This window comes from Homalodisca vitripennis, chromosome 2, assembly GCF_021130785.1.
Source record: "Homalodisca vitripennis isolate AUS2020 chromosome 2, UT_GWSS_2.1, whole genome shotgun sequence".
NCBI lineage: Eukaryota > Metazoa > Arthropoda > Insecta > Hemiptera > Cicadellidae > Homalodisca > Homalodisca vitripennis.
This window is the reverse complement of record NC_060208.1, coordinates 150975954-150995132: the sequence shown is the minus strand read 5'-3', so window position 1 is coordinate 150995132 and position 19179 is coordinate 150975954. Positions and strand designations below refer to the sequence as shown.

At 34.9% G+C, this 19179-nt stretch overlaps 1 protein-coding gene across 1 annotated transcript in view; it reads right to left on the bottom strand.

Annotated features, from left to right (window-relative positions):
* LOC124354901 (aldehyde dehydrogenase, dimeric NADP-preferring) overlaps positions 1 to 19179 on the bottom strand; it is a 99693-nt gene that overhangs the window by 24461 nt on the left and 56053 nt on the right. The window contains exons 5-9 of the mRNA XM_046805699.1: positions 18156 to 18377; positions 15663 to 15826; positions 12248 to 12478; positions 8313 to 8513; positions 6532 to 6647 (exon numbers count right to left, since the gene is read on the bottom strand). Coding sequence (XP_046661655.1) covers positions 6532 to 6647; positions 8313 to 8513; positions 12248 to 12478; positions 15663 to 15826; positions 18156 to 18377 — 934 coding nt within the window. The remainder of the gene's footprint in view (positions 1 to 6531; positions 6648 to 8312; positions 8514 to 12247; positions 12479 to 15662; positions 15827 to 18155; positions 18378 to 19179) is intronic.

Genomic DNA, 19179 nt, shown 5'->3' with positions numbered 1-19179 from the left:
AATATATCACTAAACATTTATTTAATATCGAAAGAATTATTACCTTTATCACCGCAATTATCGTTGCTATAAACAATTAACACCACATTCACTTTTCACTGCACTTTATACTTGACGAAAACATGTAAATGTATTATTGTATAGCAGCTGTCCATGCGGACGCATAGCTCACTCAAGTAGGAGAGAGACAGATGTCGAACAGATGTTCCGCACTCTCTCTTGCACTTCAAGCCTTACATGGAACGCCTCAGAGCAAGGTAACACCGCATGACATCATGTTTTTTGGTGCGTGCAGCCGGCTCCATCGAATTATAAGACGTTGTCACGTCAAAAAAAATTTACTCTAAATTAACACTAGATAGCAATGCAATGATATCTTCTAAAAAAAAAAAAAAAAACTCGTGTTAACACATTCACTGCTAACATCTCCAATCAGAGACATGCTGAACTCATTCCGGGTGCTGCTGCAAGGCCTTTGGACACTGTTGCAATATATGCTTAATTTGCCTCTAGCATTTGAGCTGGTCAACGTTCAAATTTGCCTAGTGTGTTAACAACCTGGTGTTATTTGAGTCAGGAGATAAAGCTGATCTGCAAGCTATCTTTGAGGATCATGATCTAAAAACAATCTGAACTGCTCAAGAACTACATACACAAAATAAAATGAACAGGAAAAAAATAATTCTCAAACTAAAAAGAGCACCAGAGCCCTGCTGTACTCAGGACTTAAAATCTTTAAATGGATATGGAAACCCAAACAACTGGCATACCCCTCACCAACTCTACTCTCTTGTTGGATATAGCTCTCATGAAAAAGAAGCAGGAGCTGATGGAACAGTCCATAATGGAATTGAAGAACAAAGTGAACAATCAAATCTACAACTCCTGAACATGATATCATGAAGAAGAGATACAACAATAACAAATTAGAGAATAAGATAGTACCTGCTAAAAAGAAGCTATACAAATGCTTCAATTCAAATGTCAAATCAATCCCAGAAAGACCAAACAAATACCTTACACAAAAACAATCTCAGGTACCTCAGAATTTTCTTAATGTCTCACTGCAAGTACAGAAATTGAAAGATTCTCATATAATCGGAGACTCACCTGAAAAGTCACTCATGGCAAATAATGGAGCCGGCCGAAACTCAGTACAAAATCTGAATGACCCCCTGTGTGACACTGAATCATCCTCAAGAACTGAATAATTCAAAAGACCTCCACATTCTTCCACCCAATCAAACCACACATCTCCACTCCCCCCTGCTCACAACAATAATTATATAATCACAGAAGCACAGGTTCATTTCCCAAACGATCATTCTCCACCAAAGCCAAAATGGGATGACCATACATCAACATAAGCATTTTTTAGACCTATACCCAAGAAAGATGTCCAAAACTCAAACTCAAACAAACATTCAAATCCAGGACCTTTGTAAACTCGTGTCTCCCAGCAAACAATCTCACGTACAGGCATACAAGCAACTTAAAGTATCTCACCAAAACATCAATGGCCTTGTAAACAAAATTGACAGACTTACCCACTTTCTGTACAGCACAGACACCGACCTACTGGTTCTCACAGAACATGGCCTAAACAAGGAAAATGTTAATTGCTGTAGGATACCAGGATATGCTACTCTGGGAGGCTTCACCAGAGAAAAACACAGAAAAGGCGGGGGTGATAGCATATGTCAAACAAGAGCTGGAAAGATCAGTTCTCTCTGGTAAAAAACCTCTGACCAGAATTACAGAACTTATTTGTGAAGTAAGCCACTACAAACTGATAACCAATAGAAGCTGTCTTCTAATCCTGGGTGTGTATAGACCACCAAGCAGCAAGCTTGATGATGCTATTGAAAATATTGACAGCTGAACTAGACGAGGCACTAACATCGAACCAGGCAATCATCATCATGGGTGATATTAAACGTTGACAGCCTCAGAGACGATGAGCAAAAAAAAAGAAACTAGAAGAGGCATTGCTCGCTTATGATATAGTAAGACTGAATCTACCAGCTACAAGAATGACACCGACCAGCCGGACTTCCATTGACATCATCTGCACTAACCTAAGTGAAAAATGAAGTTGACTTTAAAGTTTTGACTACAGGTCTGTCAGATCATACAGCTCAAGTCTGTACTATTGACATGACAATGAAATGCAATGTAATTCCTCCATCTAAACAACGTCGTATCAACTCTAGAACCCTAGACAAATTAAAAATGCTACTAGCAGATCAAGACTGGACCAAAGTAATACAAAAAGCAAATGTTGACGACTCTTATCAACATTTTCCAGAATATCCTTCAGCAAGCCATTAACACAGCTTGTCCATACTCAGTAGGTGGACAGAGAAGACGTTCAACGAAGCCCTGGCTGGACGCAGAGAGTGAGGAGCTTAAGAAGGCTTACTTGGCTGCTCTAAGCAAAACAAATACTCACAGGCCTTCCAGCTCACAAACAAGACACAGCAACTAAGAAAAAAAGCCTATGATCTTAAGTTAAAGACACTCCGGAGACAACAAAAACTCCGCTTTCATTGCAGACGCGGATAAACAAAATCAAAAGCACTGTGGGCAATCATTAATCAGGAACGGAAGAGGAAAAAATATTCACAACACTATAGAAAACTCTTACAATCCACAATGAAAAAATAAACCGACCCACTTAAAATAGCTGACCATTTTTAACAAGTATTTCACAAACAGTAGCAGAAAAAAACCCTCCAAGAGCATAGAGCTAACACTCCTTTACCAGTAGTTCCTGTAACCAACCCGAGACAGTACTTGCAAAACTAAAACTCACCAAAACTGACCCAAGAGAAGTCAGTGCCATCATAGACTCTTTCAAGCCTAAAACTTCAGCAGGTGAGGATGAAGTCTCAGCCAACTCATCAAGTCTTGCAAAGCTGAACTTATTGAACCAATAGTAGACATTATAAACAAATCCTTCGAAGAAGGAACATTCCCATCAGGTCTCAAAACATCAAAAGGTGTATCCAAAATATAAAAATGGAGAAATTACAGACATCAGCAGCTACAGGCCCATCTCACTGGTACCTACTCTCTCTAAAATCTTGGAAAAAGTCGTATTAACAAGACTACTTGATCATCTTAAAGGTAACAATCTCCTGACTCCAAGACAGCATGGATTTCTCCCAGGCAGATCAACCACCTCAGCCATTGTACAACTCGTGGAAAACTGTGATAGACCACCTTGAAAACGGATCCATAGCCACCACTATATTATTGGACCTAAGCAAGGCCTTTGACTGCTTAGGGCACAGTCTGATATTGGAAAAACTACACACCCTTGGCGTAACAGGCAAAGAGGCAAAATGGTTTAACACTTACTTAACTAACCGTAAACAGATAGTTGAATTAACCTGCAAGAGTAAAAACTCGATCATCAAAGTTAAATCTAAACCATTGGAAATGAAAAGAGGTGTACCCCAGGGGTCGGTGCTTGGACCGATCCTCTTCATACTGTTAACAAATGACCTCCCTGACTTCCTGCACAACTTCTGCCAAACAGTCTCCTACGCAGATGACACGGCCCTCATTCTTGCCAACAGAAATAAAGACCAACTCGACATTCTCAGTTTCATTGCCTTTGAAATGACAAAGCAATACTGTGGCAGGAATGATTTAGCTTTGAATGAAAGGAAAACACAGCAATTAATTTTCACTGCATCCAGAAACAACTATGACCCTCTCCCACAGCTATCCATTGCTGACTCAACCAAATATCTTGGCATAACCATCGACAGCACTCTCTCATGGACACCCCACGTAGACCATCTTATTAAAAAACTGAGCAGCAGTGTATACGTCATTAGAAGAATGAACCAAATAGGTGACTCTCAAACAGCAAAGATCGCATACTTTGCCTTGTTTGAGTCGCACTTGAGGTATGGCTTGGTGGCCTGGGGTGGAACAACAGCCCAGAACTTACATAGAGTGCTGGTTGTACAAAAGAGAGCGATCAGAGCCCTCACAGGTCTGAACTGTCGTAAGAGTTGCAAAGAAGCTTTTTAAGGAGCAAAAAATCCTGACTGTAGTGGCACTGTATATTCTCGAGACCATCATGCACGCTGTCACATCTAACCAAACAAGACTGGCAAACCAACACCACTACAACACCAGAAACAGACACAACTTTCTTCTGGACTCTCATCACCTCAGCCTTTACGAAAAAAAAGCCCTCATACAAAGGCACTATGTTGTTCAACATGCTTTCCTGACCATTTGAAGACCCTACCCGTAAGAAACCTGAAGACTGCTACAAAAAATTGGCTGCTGCAACAATCAATCTATTCTGTGAAGGAGTTCCTTGACTGGAGGAATAACGCAACAACAGAAACATCCATAACCAATGCTTTTATATTTGCTGATGTATGTAAAATAATCTGACTCTATTACTTTTCTCCAAGAAAATGTTAATAAAAGAACTGTTTGATTTGATTTGGAGCTACTTGTGGAGCCAAGTACAATTTCGGATAATGAATTCTAAGGCTCTTTGTTTGCCAGTGACTTAGAACTGAGTGATACAAGTGTGCACTTGCCTGCTCTTACAAGAATATTCAGAGGGAGGTAGGAGTTACGTTGTAAATAGTGTTAATGAAAATTATATGAGGATTTAATTTAGTAAAATGGGACTTTTAGGGTAATCAAACCTTGGTTCCAATCAATATTTACTGCTAAATCAATGATGTCACATTTCCAAGGAACTTAGTGAATGAAATTATTTTTGATGTTGGAATTACTTCATGATAAACTATGCTTAAAAGTAAAAATATTGTTAGCATGCCTAATGGATTTAAAATTTTTTTTAACAGTGAATGTGTTAAGTACCTTTTTCCTTGTACAACAAAGGTTGACTTTCTCATATTCTTATATACTTTTAAATATAAGCTTCCTATGTATTTTTAAATATTTTCCTGTTCATTTTATAGTACACTGGGGTACCTAATACTGCTATTCTTAAAAATTATGATGAAACTTTTATATATATATATATATATATAGGGTGTTCATTTGAAAACTTCAAAAATTGCTTGTAGAGGAGGCCCAGAGGAGAATATTTTGAATACCTACTTTGAAATTAGTTCACTAAAATGTATTCCCACACTCTGTTAACTTGTAATAGGTACTGTGTTAGTTATTTCTTATATACAATGTATTAACAAATTTTTTAAACTTTAAACAGCAATTTCTCCCGACTGGATCAACCTTTTGAAGTTCGGTTTGTGGCATTGTTTTTAATTCAACTAGCCCTTTAAAATGATGTAAAGCTCAATATAGGCTACTATTAAAGATTTTCTTCTTACCTTCGATGAGATGTTCCCCAAAGGTGACATCCGATAACCATGTACACAAAAAAGTAGCTTAGTATTACCAGTAACGGTATGTTAAATTTGGTTGTGATATCTCTTGTTTAAAAGTTATAAAATTGTCCTAAGACTTAATTGTCACCCTGTATATCCAACTCTCAATATTAAATCCATTTTGACAATTTCTCTCCTCTCCTTCTTGCTCTGTTAAGTGGTAGCAAGAATTGTTTTCTATCAGGTGATGAATTTTGCTGATTGCAGTGAATATTGGCTTTCTTACATTGCTTACACCCATGCAATACTTGTTTGATGTTAGCAAAAGCAAGCTGTATTGTTACTTATATTTTCATAAAACTTTTGAAATAATAATAATAATATAATACACCTGATGTGAAATATTTAATAGTTAATATATAAAAAAATACACCATGCTTTTAGAATAACCATTCAATAATTTAAAGCATAAGACATGTAAAATAATACATAATCTGTGTTCAAAATCCAATAAAGCAGAACGATGATATTGGTAAATTAAAATGTGCAATTTCAGTTGGTGTATTGTAATAAGACAACATAAGAATCTCCATCATGCTCCTTCTATGTTACAACAGATCAAACATAAACATTGACAATTTCTAGCCAAACAAACCTGAAGCATGAACGATACAATCATTTACGCAGACTCCTCCGCTAGAGGTACGCTCTAATATTTCTTGCAACTTTTCAACATTGTTGATATAAAGATAGAGCACCAGAGGCTTGTCTCTAAACACAAATTGTGTATTGGTAAAGGATAAACTATTAAAAATAAAAACTAAAAATTTGTAAAATACATTAGTGACATCATTTCTTCACAGAGAAACCAGAAGATAAACATGAAGAAATCATCCACAGCCCTGCAACTCTAAAAAGACTGATGCATTCCGAATTACAAATGTTACCCTTTCTAAAATGTTTAGAAAGCATTTCATATTTTTTACAGTATATTTCATTTTTATTACACAAAACCCTGCAAATATAAATGAATGTGATAAATAAATTATTAAAAATTGTTGGTAAATATCAAGACACTATTAGTTATTAGGTTAGAAAAAAGATAAAAAGAGGAAGAAAAGCAGACAGAATGGAGAATGTAGAGCCCACAACCAGATCTGCAACGGAATCAATCAAGTTAAAGTAATGAAGTTACCAGCGTAGTGCATGACGACTTCATTGATGCTGACAGAACCACTGAGTGTTTGCTCCACCATCACATCCTGCACTCGTTTGTCCGACGTAAACAGGTACATGGTCAGTGGTCTACTTCTGCAACAGTTACAGTGACAGTCACTCCTGCAGTGATGTCAATGAATCCTTTACACGCATAGGTAGAACAGGTATTACATACCTGTGTAGGTATTCGCGTTTAGGTTTAGGGATTTAAAATATCATTACATAATATCTTTCTTTCTCTATTTTCACAATAATTTGCTAACTCCAGTATGAGTAATGTAGGATACAGACTATGAATACAAGAAAATAAAATGTACCATAAAGCTTTAAAAAATGATGTGGAAGTCATTAAACACTCTCAAATCATGTGGACTGACAAATCATGTGGACTGACTTGTCAGGTGAAATGATTTACCGACATTTTTAGTGACATCACTGCACATTAATCTTAATTTGGTATACCCACAAATGCTTAAAATTAAAAAAAAATCATAAACAATGTTATTTATACCTATACAGAACACTATTACAATTAAAATTAACAAAACAAGTTTCGCCCTTAAACTAAATAATTTAATTCTGAAAGATCAGTTTAAAATTACTCAAAACTTCAACTTAGAATTTTTGTAATACACTCACTGCAATATCCACTTAAATTAAAATTCACTGAAATTATTCAATAGCAAAAATAATAAGTTCAAATTTTAAATATAAAATTCATTACAAATTTAATTCATTTTCCATTTCCGAAATTTTATAATTTGAACAATATAATGAGATGCTATTACAATCTAAATAAGATAATTTTATTTCAGTTTTGCCATAGCCTTGTGGCAAACCTCCAAATCTCAAGTATTCTGCACAAGACCACCTTGAAAACCTCATGGTTCTAAGACAAGTGCTCAAAGTTTCCACAATTTTCTTTTAAAACTCATATATATATATCTTAATATATTCTTAATACATCTTAATATATATATAAATTTTTTTAACTATAAAACAATAGTTAAACAACACTGAATAATTAACAGCAAATACACTTGTTCTAATTTTATTTTCACTTAAAAAATGATTTAAAATTAAATTTATATAAATATTACAAACAATTATGTTACACTATAACACTTGTATCCTTTCTCCTCAGAACCAAAGTTATTTTTCATTAATAAAAATCCGTAACTAATTAATTTTATAAATAAATACAAATTTTGTTCCAGAGATGAAAAAGAGATGTATCATTTACTATCATAACTTAACTAAAGAGTAAAAAATGAAAAATCAGATTCCAAGACCCTTGAAGAGTAAAGGACTAATGGACTTAGGAGTATCTACCTGTCAAATGAGTGAATAAACTAGAGAAGTAATGAGTGGTAGAAAGAGTTCCTCTTTTGCACCATTCTGAAAGATAGCTTCTAGCTTTATACAAGACACCATATTGAATAAGGATGCTCCTAAATGCACCCTTGCAACTGTGAATACGTTTTTCTTTGAGTGGATATATTTGTTAATTGTTGCTTCTGATACCAACAAATTATGACAAATATTTTGTAACTGTTATAGTACAGTTTGAGATGCTTATAGAGCAGCTAGTGCAGAATGAAGATACAGATAGGTAGAACCCATGCAAGTACATTAAGTTCCATACTGCTGTGAATCCCCCTCCTCTATGCACTACTCCGAATCAGAACCTCTTGAAAATGAACCTGATGGAATAATTCTGGTAATATAAATAAATTTTTATCACTAACAATTACTTACCTGCTGTTGATGAAGCTAATAGCCTCGTAAGCGTTATCTACATTAACAATGGGGAGTATCGGTCCAAAGATCTCATCTTGCATGGCAAGATCTGTACTCTTGACGTCAGTTAGTATTGTGGGTGCGATGAAACGGTCTGAGGCATTGCGTTCTCCACCAAGCGCAATCTTTCCACTGTTGTCCATTATGTCTGACAGCCTCCTGTGACAGGCAACAAAAGTGAGGTGAGACAATTTAACACATATAAATAGTTGGAGGCATTGCGTTCTCCATCAAGCACAATCTTTTCACTGTTGTCCATTATGTCTGACAGCCTCCTGTGACAGGCAACAAACATGAGGTGAGACAATTTAACACATATGAATAGTTGGAGGCATTGCGTTCTCCATCAAGCACAATCTTTTCACTGTTGTCCATTATGTCTGACAGCCTCCTGTGACAGGCAACAAACATGAGGTGAGACAATTTAACACATATGAATAGTTGGAGGCATTGCGTTCTCCACCAAGCGCAATCTTTCCACTGTTGTCCATTATGTCTGACAGCCTCCTGTGACAGGCAACAAACATGAGGTGAGACAATTTAACACATATGAATAGTTGGAGGCATTGCGTTCTCCATCAAGCACAATCTTTTCACTGTTGCCCATTATGTCTGACAGCCTCCTGTGACAGACAACACATGTGAGGTGAGACAATTTAATACATATTAAATAGTTGGAGGCATTGCATTCTCCACCAAGCGCAATATTTCCACTGTTGTCCATTATGTCTGACAGCCTCCTGTGACAGGCAACAAAAGTGAGGTGAGACAATCAATACATTTATTACATACTCTGCTTAGTTAGCTGAAACTGTTATTAAATTAAAACAGTAGTGAGTTTACATTTTAACAATCCTTTGGCTGTTAAAAGAAGTCCCAAATATATTCTGGTTTTAAACATGTGTTATACCCAAAACTGTTCGGCTCAAACTAACTTTTTTGCAGTGTTTTACTTTAAAATGTGTAACTTTTTAAACATCAAGATATTTGATAGAAATTTGTTTTGTTCTTCTGCTAATAGAATTGTCTTTCAGAGAAAACATGATCATGCATATTAAAGTGTAAAAGTTTGTTTGTTTAAATGGTTACTTATACTTTTTTGTTAGTAGTTATGAAACATATTTTATGTAACTATTTTATATTGATAGTTGAATATCTAAAAAGTAAATATAATTATGAACATATCCTTATTATGAAAATAAGTATTTGGAGACACAAGAAAGTCACTCCACTGCCATACGAACTGAACATGTGCCACTGCCATCCACATCATCACATTGAACGATTCTCAGTCAATATTATATGGAAATGTAAAGGGAAGTACCAAATATTATTTTTATTGAGAATGAAATTCAGTTCTTTAACCATTGGTATATTAGATACGCTAGTTAAAAAAATATTTGACACAAAAAATAACATAATATTGTTGCAAAACAGTTTTTGGAAAAACACACAAAGATACATCGTTCCAAAACAGCCAAAGGATCTAATAGGTTTTTAGATGAGATAAAAAATAGTTTTAAAAATGAATAGATTAATACAACACAATTTGAATCAAATATGAATAGCGATATTGCAGAATATGTCATACCAAAACAACCATAGATGAGATTAAAATAAATAGTATAAAATATAAATGAATAAAGTATTAACAACAAAATTTCAATAAAATAAGAATAGCAATACACTAATATGTTCATTTTTCAATATTAAAATGGAAAATTCTTTGCATTACAGTCTTTCAATATGTTAGTAGGTTTAACCATATTCACAGATGTTGAGTAGTTTGTTAACAGAATATTCTGACACCCCTTCCAGCTAATCAATCATTACGCTTGCAAATTGGTGGTCCTTAGAGCCCCAAAAAATGGATTGCTTGTAAATCAGGATTTAAGCTGCCATCACATTTAGCTCAATGAGTTGAGAAAATGCAACGCTGTTGAGAAAAGATCTCGCAAAATTGTGACAAAAGTGAGAAAGAAGAATTAAGTGTGATAAGTAAAATATATAGAATTTTGAAAATCAGTTTTCAGCGATACTAATATTGTATTTCAATGACACTAAGATCATATATTTCTCATAACATTTAATTTCATATATATATATAAGATAGGCAATGTCGTCACCGGTCGACCAACTGTCTGGTTGGAAAATGCATGCCTACTCTCGGATCGAAAAGAACAGATTCCCGAGTTTGAACATTAACCACAAACTAACTAATAGAGCTAAAATTAGGGGAGTTACATTAAACTTACACTTGTTTATTTCTGCGTCCAGACATATAAAGCAAATTATTTACAAACAATAACCAAGTTTTGTGAAAGTTAAATTATTCATTGTTAAACCTGCCATTAGAAGCCGAAAGCTCCTATGAAAAAGCTGATGATAAATTATTCAATATATTAAAACAATGTATAATTTACTACAGCTTCCTCTTGCACTAAGGGCGTAAGTGGACCACGCACGATCATTGCAATAGCGCCCTCGACGGTCTGACGATTTGCACGTTTCGAGCAGGCGCCAGCCTCGACAAATGAATAAAATCTGTTTAACTAAGTTAAAGTGGTGTTAAAAACTATAGTTTTTATTTGTGTTTACAAAAATAAATTTGTCTTTAAAACAAATATCATGACTATAAGCTCAATAACGTGACCAATACCGATTTTTTCAACCGAACCCGGCTGAGAATAAAAGTTTAAATGGTTTACAAACAACTGGTTCGACAACAACTTTTATCCATATAATTTAAAAATTCTAAGTTTCAATCTCTAAGTTAGTACTATTGTACATATCTTGATTAAAACTTTGGTCTTAATAGGATTACAAGTTTTCCTGCTTATGTATGTTCAACACTGTAGTTTGGTTGAAAAGCGCCAAAACAGGTACCATTTTTCGTTCTTACCTACATCAAACCTAAATTTAATGTTTGTAAACAATTTGATTTATATCTAGACACAGAAATAAACAAGCTACATTTTGATTTAACTCCTGTGATTTTTGCTCAACTAGTTAGATTGTGGTCAACGTTCAAACAAGGTTATCTGTACTTTTTGACGCAAGAGTAGTATCCAATGAACGCCCATGCTTGATGTTATAACAGCGGTTCTGATACTGATACTACATCGCCATGGCTGACACTTCTAAAAGTCTCGTCTTGGAGCCTGTAACCAGTACTGGAGATTTGAGGTTATGTTATAGTTAGATTTTATTTTGAAATGTCACGACATTCGTGAAAGGTTAAGCATAACCAATCTAAGCAATTTGTTAATAATGTCTGTTGAAGGCACTAATAGAAAGGTCCATTTCAATGAGGATTAAAAATTGGTGTTTACAAAACAAAGAAGGGTATAGTTTGAATAATGTTGGTAGGACCTAATTAGTTTAGGTCCATTAGGATCATTAGCATCATTTGTTCTACTACCTCTTGGACCAAACCTTAGTGTATTACCATACTAGTCAGGTACTGGTGGTATTTGGAGTAAATATGTTTAATTACAGTATTCTCATGCTTTCAGCCACCATCACAGCAACGATAGTGCAAATTGATTAAGTCTGCGTCCTGAAGGCAGTGAGTGAACAGTGACCACTGACTTGATGATAATGAGTCAAAAGTCAGTTAACACTATTTAAAAGGTTGTCAAGAAACCTGCCAGAGCCAGAAAAAAATTTAAAATTATCAGACTGAAACTGCATTTCTCTCCCTAAGGATAATAAGATCAAGTCTAGGTGCATATAAGACAAGAATTTAGCACCCAATACAATGAGGTAGTGAGTGCTAAATTCTTTTCTTATTTGAGGACATAAGTCACCTTGTAATTGTTTGCAGTCATCTCTTACTGGGTAACATAATCTGAACCCAACAATTTAGGGATGAAGCCAAATAACTAACTTACTTGAAGTGCCTATCAGACACGATGCGGCAGAAGTCCGGAGAATCCTGTGGCTTATCCCCATACCACTCCTTTAGGATACTCTCTGCCTCCTTCAGAAACTGTTTCTGGACCTGCTGGGAGCACAGGATGTAGTCAGGAGCAATACAGGTTTGGCCAGCATTCACACATTTGCCCCACAAGATACGTTTGGCAGCTATCTTCATGTTGGCCGTTCCATCTATGTATACTGGGCTGCAACATACAGTTTTTTTATAAGAAGGCATAAACTTAGTTGAACACAGAAAATTAAAATATTCCTAAATAACTAATTATATATTGAATTGAACTGCTTTTATTTAAGAAATAATACATTACTGAGGTCCCACTAAGTACAATACTTGTCTGCGGAAACCTTTATAGCTATAATCTATTACTGTTAAAGAACATAAATAAATTCAATTGTCTTTCAAGTTCTTCATGTGATTTTTTTAAAATCAATTGTGGTAAACATTGGTATATTGTACAAGGCGTAACTAAACTCTCTACACAGACTTTAGGATATTGTTCCATGGACTAAGAAGAGCTAATGATTAAATTTGGCCAATGGTCTATCTTTTTTCATTAACTTTTCATAAAATTATTTTTCTTTTTCTCGAAAATCAAAAGATAAATTCATATTATATTATCATATCACGTTTCAAGATGGCAATGATTTAAGTTTTTAAAGTGTAAAAAGAAATAAGATTGTGAAATTAAAAAAAAAATATATATATATATATATATATAAGTTTCTAAATCTAATTAGAAACATTTTGACACCTTTATCATAACAATTGGTCAGTAAATAATGTATTTACGAGGCTTTAACGGTTGTAATGTACAGTGTAACAGATCAGTATTGGCTAAATTTAAATTCAAACGATTCATGCCAAGAACGGCAAGCAGTAATTGAAAACAAATGCAAGAAGGATGTTTGTTATTCAAGTCGAACATATCGGTTTGGGTTGGAGGCTAAAGAGCTGCCAGTCTTCCTCCATTTCTGGTTTGTGGACCCCGTCATGTAAGCCACCACATTGTGAGAAAGATCTCGGCCTGATGCCTTCATCTTGATTCGGACACTGTAAGGGAAACGTGTTAGATTCTGTCTGTTGCTTTAAATGTGATATTGAGTTCTGATTTGTGGAATTTAATATAATGGTGATTGACTGCATTGGAATATATCTAGTATGACGAAGTAACAATTTGAATTCTAAATTTTTATTTAATTTTAACTGAGACTCCACAATCTAAATTTGGTGAGCAGGTGCTGGGTGTATACATGTATAGTACTGTGAAACATTGGTGATAGTGAACTAAATGTAATAAATTAACAATTGAGTACTGATTTGAGTATATTCCAAATTATTTAATTTCCTAATGAATGAAATGAATAAGGTGAAAATCAACCAATACATGGAGTAAGTCCACTGTTATAAAAATAGAAGTGCAGGAGCGGGAAAACGCTGATAAGTCTCATAGAATTAATAGTGAACATTGTTTTGTGACAAACATTAACACAACCCACCTAACAACAACGAAGGATTATTAACGAGAATTCAAATACAGATCTACTGCAACAGCAAAATTGTCATTGTTTACAGCAACATTAACTGGTACCAAAACCATTACCAGCAAGTACTAAAAATGTATCATTCTCATCACTACGATTAATCCTGTTGTTTAAGCGCAGCACAGATAATATTCAGTGGATATGATTACACAGGACTTAACAGTAGATTGCTAAATCTATATATTCCTTTATTCTACATTCACTAATACTGCAAAAGCTATGATTAAAACATTTATAACAGAACCATATTTATATCATAACACTTTAATAGAATGTTGCTCACATTATCATTGTATTTTTATTGATTTGATAGACCGATTACATAACATTTTGATTCACGCATCTTTATCTTCACTCTTCATTTTGGTTCTTTTTTTAATACTCATTAGGCATATAAAAATATCTTTGTCATTCCCTTTGGGTTTAAAATTATGGATTTGATTTCAACTATTTGTTACTTATAATGCAAGCATAAGACTATCCAAGTATCTTAGATTTCTACACTTTTACTTCCAACCTTAAGGTAACCTCAACTAAGATGAATGGGTGAGAACACTTGGGGAAGGTGTTCAACATATTGGATCCATCAATAAAAATATACTGTTCAATCTGTATTATATAAAATCAAAATTTCTTACATACATGTGAATTCTATTGTGGTTTGGCATTGCATACTTATTCGATACCTCAATATTTTTAAAACTTAAATGTCTATGTTGAAAATAAGAGTGATTATTGGATAGTCATAACTTCTGACCACTTGAAATATTGATACTGAACTCTCAAAACAGCAATGTTACACAATTGAGTTGTTTAGTCGAGTGGAGATCTGACAATTAATTATCAATTGATCTCATCTTAACCTGTTCAAGGCCCCTTCTCTATTCAGTAAATTGCTCACTATTGTTATGTACCACAATGCTTTAACCGTGTAGCATAATACATTACGTAACTGATACCTGACATGCCACAATGAAACTTTAATATTCAATATGGTTACTATTAGTAAGTCACACCGATATATTTATCACAGGTTCACTCACATGCTGCTCAATGCTTAACAACTCAAATTGAATAAGAACTGTAGCCATTATTAAAAAAAAAAAAAAAAACAAATATAAAATCTTTACTTCTTTTTTATCTATAGATATAACAACATGTCTCTCCCTAAAAATAGCATCTGAGGCTACACTAACACTTTTTTGTGAATTTTTAGAAACATTTTCAACCCACAGGTGACAAAAAAGATAAATTTGTAATTCTTATAAAATATATTTTTTATTGAATTTCAAGTACTTTAAAAGAAAATACTTTTTTAAATAACCAAATAGCATTAAAATGTTTATGACCCTTTTGGCTGTACAGCCCGGGCCAATTGGTACATCTGCTGGTGGAATGAAGCGGAGTAGAGTTATCAAAAATTGTGAAAATTTCAATAATACTAAGAAGCAAGTGATTTCAATACTGAGAATTGGATTTGACTTATATCTAGTGTTACTTATTAATATAAACTATAAATAATTAGTTACATTAGGAATGCTAATTTTCTGTTTGTTTGGTCTCAATAAAAATTATAAAACAACAGAAATAAATTTGTTTTATTTGTACGTTTTTACACTTGTAGTATTTTCAAGAATTAAATGTGTGAATCATTGAGTTTTTGTTATATGCTGTGGTTATAAGTAATACAATTATTTTCATTGAAATCACCTGTCAGCTTAAAAGGTGGCTACAAAACATATCATACTCGTCAGTATTATTCTCATTAATAGAAGCTTATGTTTCCTTCTACATTATTTGTAGCCACGGTAAAAGTATAAAGCCCACCTCTTGCCACCCAACTCTAGAGTGACAGGTGTCAGATGCTCGTTGGCTGCAGCCCTCACGATCTTGCCTACTGTAGTTGAGCCAGTGTAGAAAATGTAGTCAAACTTGTGCTTGAGTAGTTCAGTGGCCTCAGCTACACCACCCAAGACTACATGGTAGCACTCCTACATTCAACATGATCAAATCCTTAAAATTATTGTAAATAAAAATAAAAAAATCAAGAGCCATGAACACACACAAGACTTTAAAAAAAACTCCAATAGAAATGCAATCAAATCAGTTACTGAGCATTTAGAGGCCTAATGGATTATATTTTGAGAAGATTAATGTAATTTTTTATTTGATGACAAATGTTATGTATTCCCATTAACATCAAGAAGTCTAAGGTAGAATGTGATAATTAAGAACTCAATAAAGATACATTACTAAATTGTATGGATATTGCTATTTAGCTAAGGTTAAAACTATGTAATATGAAATTTATTCAATACAAGGCTAAACGTCACCACTTAAAAAAGTCACATGTTACATACAATTTACCTATCTATTACTTGCAATAATTAATGCTTAATTATTAGGTGTTTCATGACCATTTCCATAAAACAATTGTAGAAGTGTGAAATAATGTTAAAATTTACATTTATCTCTTTTTTTTAAGTTAAACCTTATCTAATTAAAGTTTTTTGAAAATTCATATAGTGGTTGCATTCTAATACTTGGATAGATAATTTTACTCTTATTTGTAAAATATAAACTACAAAGTTTTATACAGATATTTTTCTAAAAATAAGTGCAAAATCAGAAAAATTTAGTACGAATGCTACAGAATTTGTTTGTGAAAAAATGTAAAAGTCAATGTTTTAAATTGATTACCAAATGAAAAGCTCAATCAATACCAACACAAATTCACAGGTGATCTTTTATAATTACAATTGATAAAGAAAAGCTACGGGTCTAAGGAGTATTGTTCTCGGGTCTTCATTCGCTATACAGGTATTCATACACTCAGTTATGTTATAAACCGTGTTCATTTTAACAATAAAAATACGAGGGGTATCCAAAAAGTAAGTTTCCCTGTTCTGTAAAAAGACGCGTACGTAACAAAGCGTGCAGCTGTGGGCGGGGATATGTAGCGCGGTTCGGTTGGCAACAGGTGCGCCGGTCACTGGCCCATTGTCACGCTTCTCAGTCAGTTGCTGCCCAAACATCATGGAGACTCCACTGCCTTCTGCCGCCAGTTGCAAAGTCCGTAGTGTTATTCGTTTCTTGACCGCCAAAAACGAAACTGCCGTTGAAATTCATCGTCAGTTGTGTCAAGTGTATGGTGAACATGTTATGTCCGTTCAGATGGTCCGTCGTTGGCGTGCAATGTTTTTGGAAGGAAGAGAAAATGTTCATGACGTTGAGCGTAGTGGCCGACCGGCCAATTCTCGGCAACCTGACGTCATTAATGCTGTACGAGCAGTTATTGACAATGATAAGCGAGTGACTCTCGATGAAATTATGGATAAACTGCCATCAAGTGTTGAAGTTAGCCGGTCATCTGTGCACAATATCATGACAGAAGATCTTCAGCTTGCAAAAGTGTGTGCAAGATGGGTGCCTCGCTTATTGAGCAATGTCCATAAACAACAACGAATGGCTGCTGCCCAGTCTTTCTTGCGATTGTTTGACGATGAAGATGAAAACCTTTTCAGTAGAATAGTCACTGGTGATGAAACATGGATTCACCACTCAACTCCAGAGACCAAACGCCAGAGTATGGTGTGGCAAAAAAAAAGGAGAGGCAGCTCCTCAAAAAGCCAAAGTTTTTGAGTCGGCAGGAAAGGTAATGGCTACAGTTTTTTGGGACTGCCGTGGAGTGTTATTGATTGACTATCTTCCTCGTGGCGAAACCATAAATGCAGAAAGGTATTGTGAAGTTCTCCCCAGACTTCGGCGGGCAATACAGAATAAACGGCGCGGACTTTTGTCGCGCACGGTTCTGCTTATTCAAGATAACGCCCGACCACACGCTGCTCGTGCAACAATGGAACTTTTGAGGAAATTTAAGTGGGATGTTTTTGGTCATCCTCCATACTCACCAGATCTTGCGCCTAGCGATTTTCATCTGTTTCCGGAGCTGAAAAGACACCTTGGCGGTCGGCGATTTGCCAACAGCGATGACCTTCAAAATGAGGTGGATACTTAGCTTAAAAATTTGGTGGGTGAATTTTGTGATGCTGGAATAAAAAAACTACTTCCTAGATACCAAGAGTGCTTAGAAAGGGATGGTAACTATGTAGAAAAATAAGGTATGATGTAAAAAGTTGAATAAATGTGTTTCAGTTATTTTTTGAGTCTTTTTAACTTTTTCATAATTAATGGAAACTTACTTTTTGGATACCCCTCGTAATTAAAATGACATGGTAAGTAATATTTATTAGTAAATATATTTATAATCCGATGATCACTATTAATATGATTTTATAGTAAAGTGATGGATAAACTTACTGAATCAAGATACTTAGGGATGAGATCAGCCATAAGTTTTGCAGATGCAGGTGCAACCTCTGAAGGCTTGATGACTACACAATTACCAGCAGCTATAGCTCCAGCTACTGGCAGCAGAGTCAGCTGGACTGGATAGTTCCAGGCTCCTAACACAAGCACGACTCCATATGGCTCCTTCAGAATCTTCAGCCCATCAAACAGGTTGGCAAATGACTTGGAGGGCTACAACAAACCACACAACTTTTAGGAGCTTGTTGATGTCGTAGTTGTCAGCAGCTATAGCTCCAGCTACTGGCAGCAGAGTCAGCTGGACTGGATAGTTCCAGGCTCCTAACACAAGCACGACTCCATATGGCTCCTTCAGAATCTTCAGCCCATCAAACAGGTTGGCAAATGACTTGGAGGGCTACAACAAACCACACAACTTTTAGGAGCTTGTTGATGTTGTAGTTGTCAGCAGCTATAGCTCCAGCTACTGGCAGCAGAGTCAGCTGGACTGGATAGTTCCAGGTTCCTAACACAAGCACGACTCCATGTGGCTCCTTCAGAATCTTCAGCCCATAAAACAGGTTGGCAAATGACTTGGAAGGGCTACAATAAATAGTCTACGCAATGTGCCACACTAGGTAACCAAAGATGGGATAATTGTATTCTATTGCTAAATTGTATATTATGTTGTATTCAATAGAGTAGTGTTGATTTTTAACACATTCAAAAACAAATTACACAAGTTCACACATAAACATGTTTAATTTTTATCTGTGGCTTGTAACAGTACCTATTATGGCTTAAGATGGTGCAATCAGTTTTTGGTTGCAATTACTTTGTTATTTTTAAATTATAAACTTATAGTCACAGTCCCAATAACGATATGAAAGTTTTACATTGTATAGATGAGAGATTTTAGTAGATAATACTTCTTTTCACCAAAGACTATCATCTGCTATTCAATTTATCTTAACCTACAAACCATCTTCTCTTTTTTTGGGAGTATTGATGGCTGAGCAACCTAAGACATCGGACT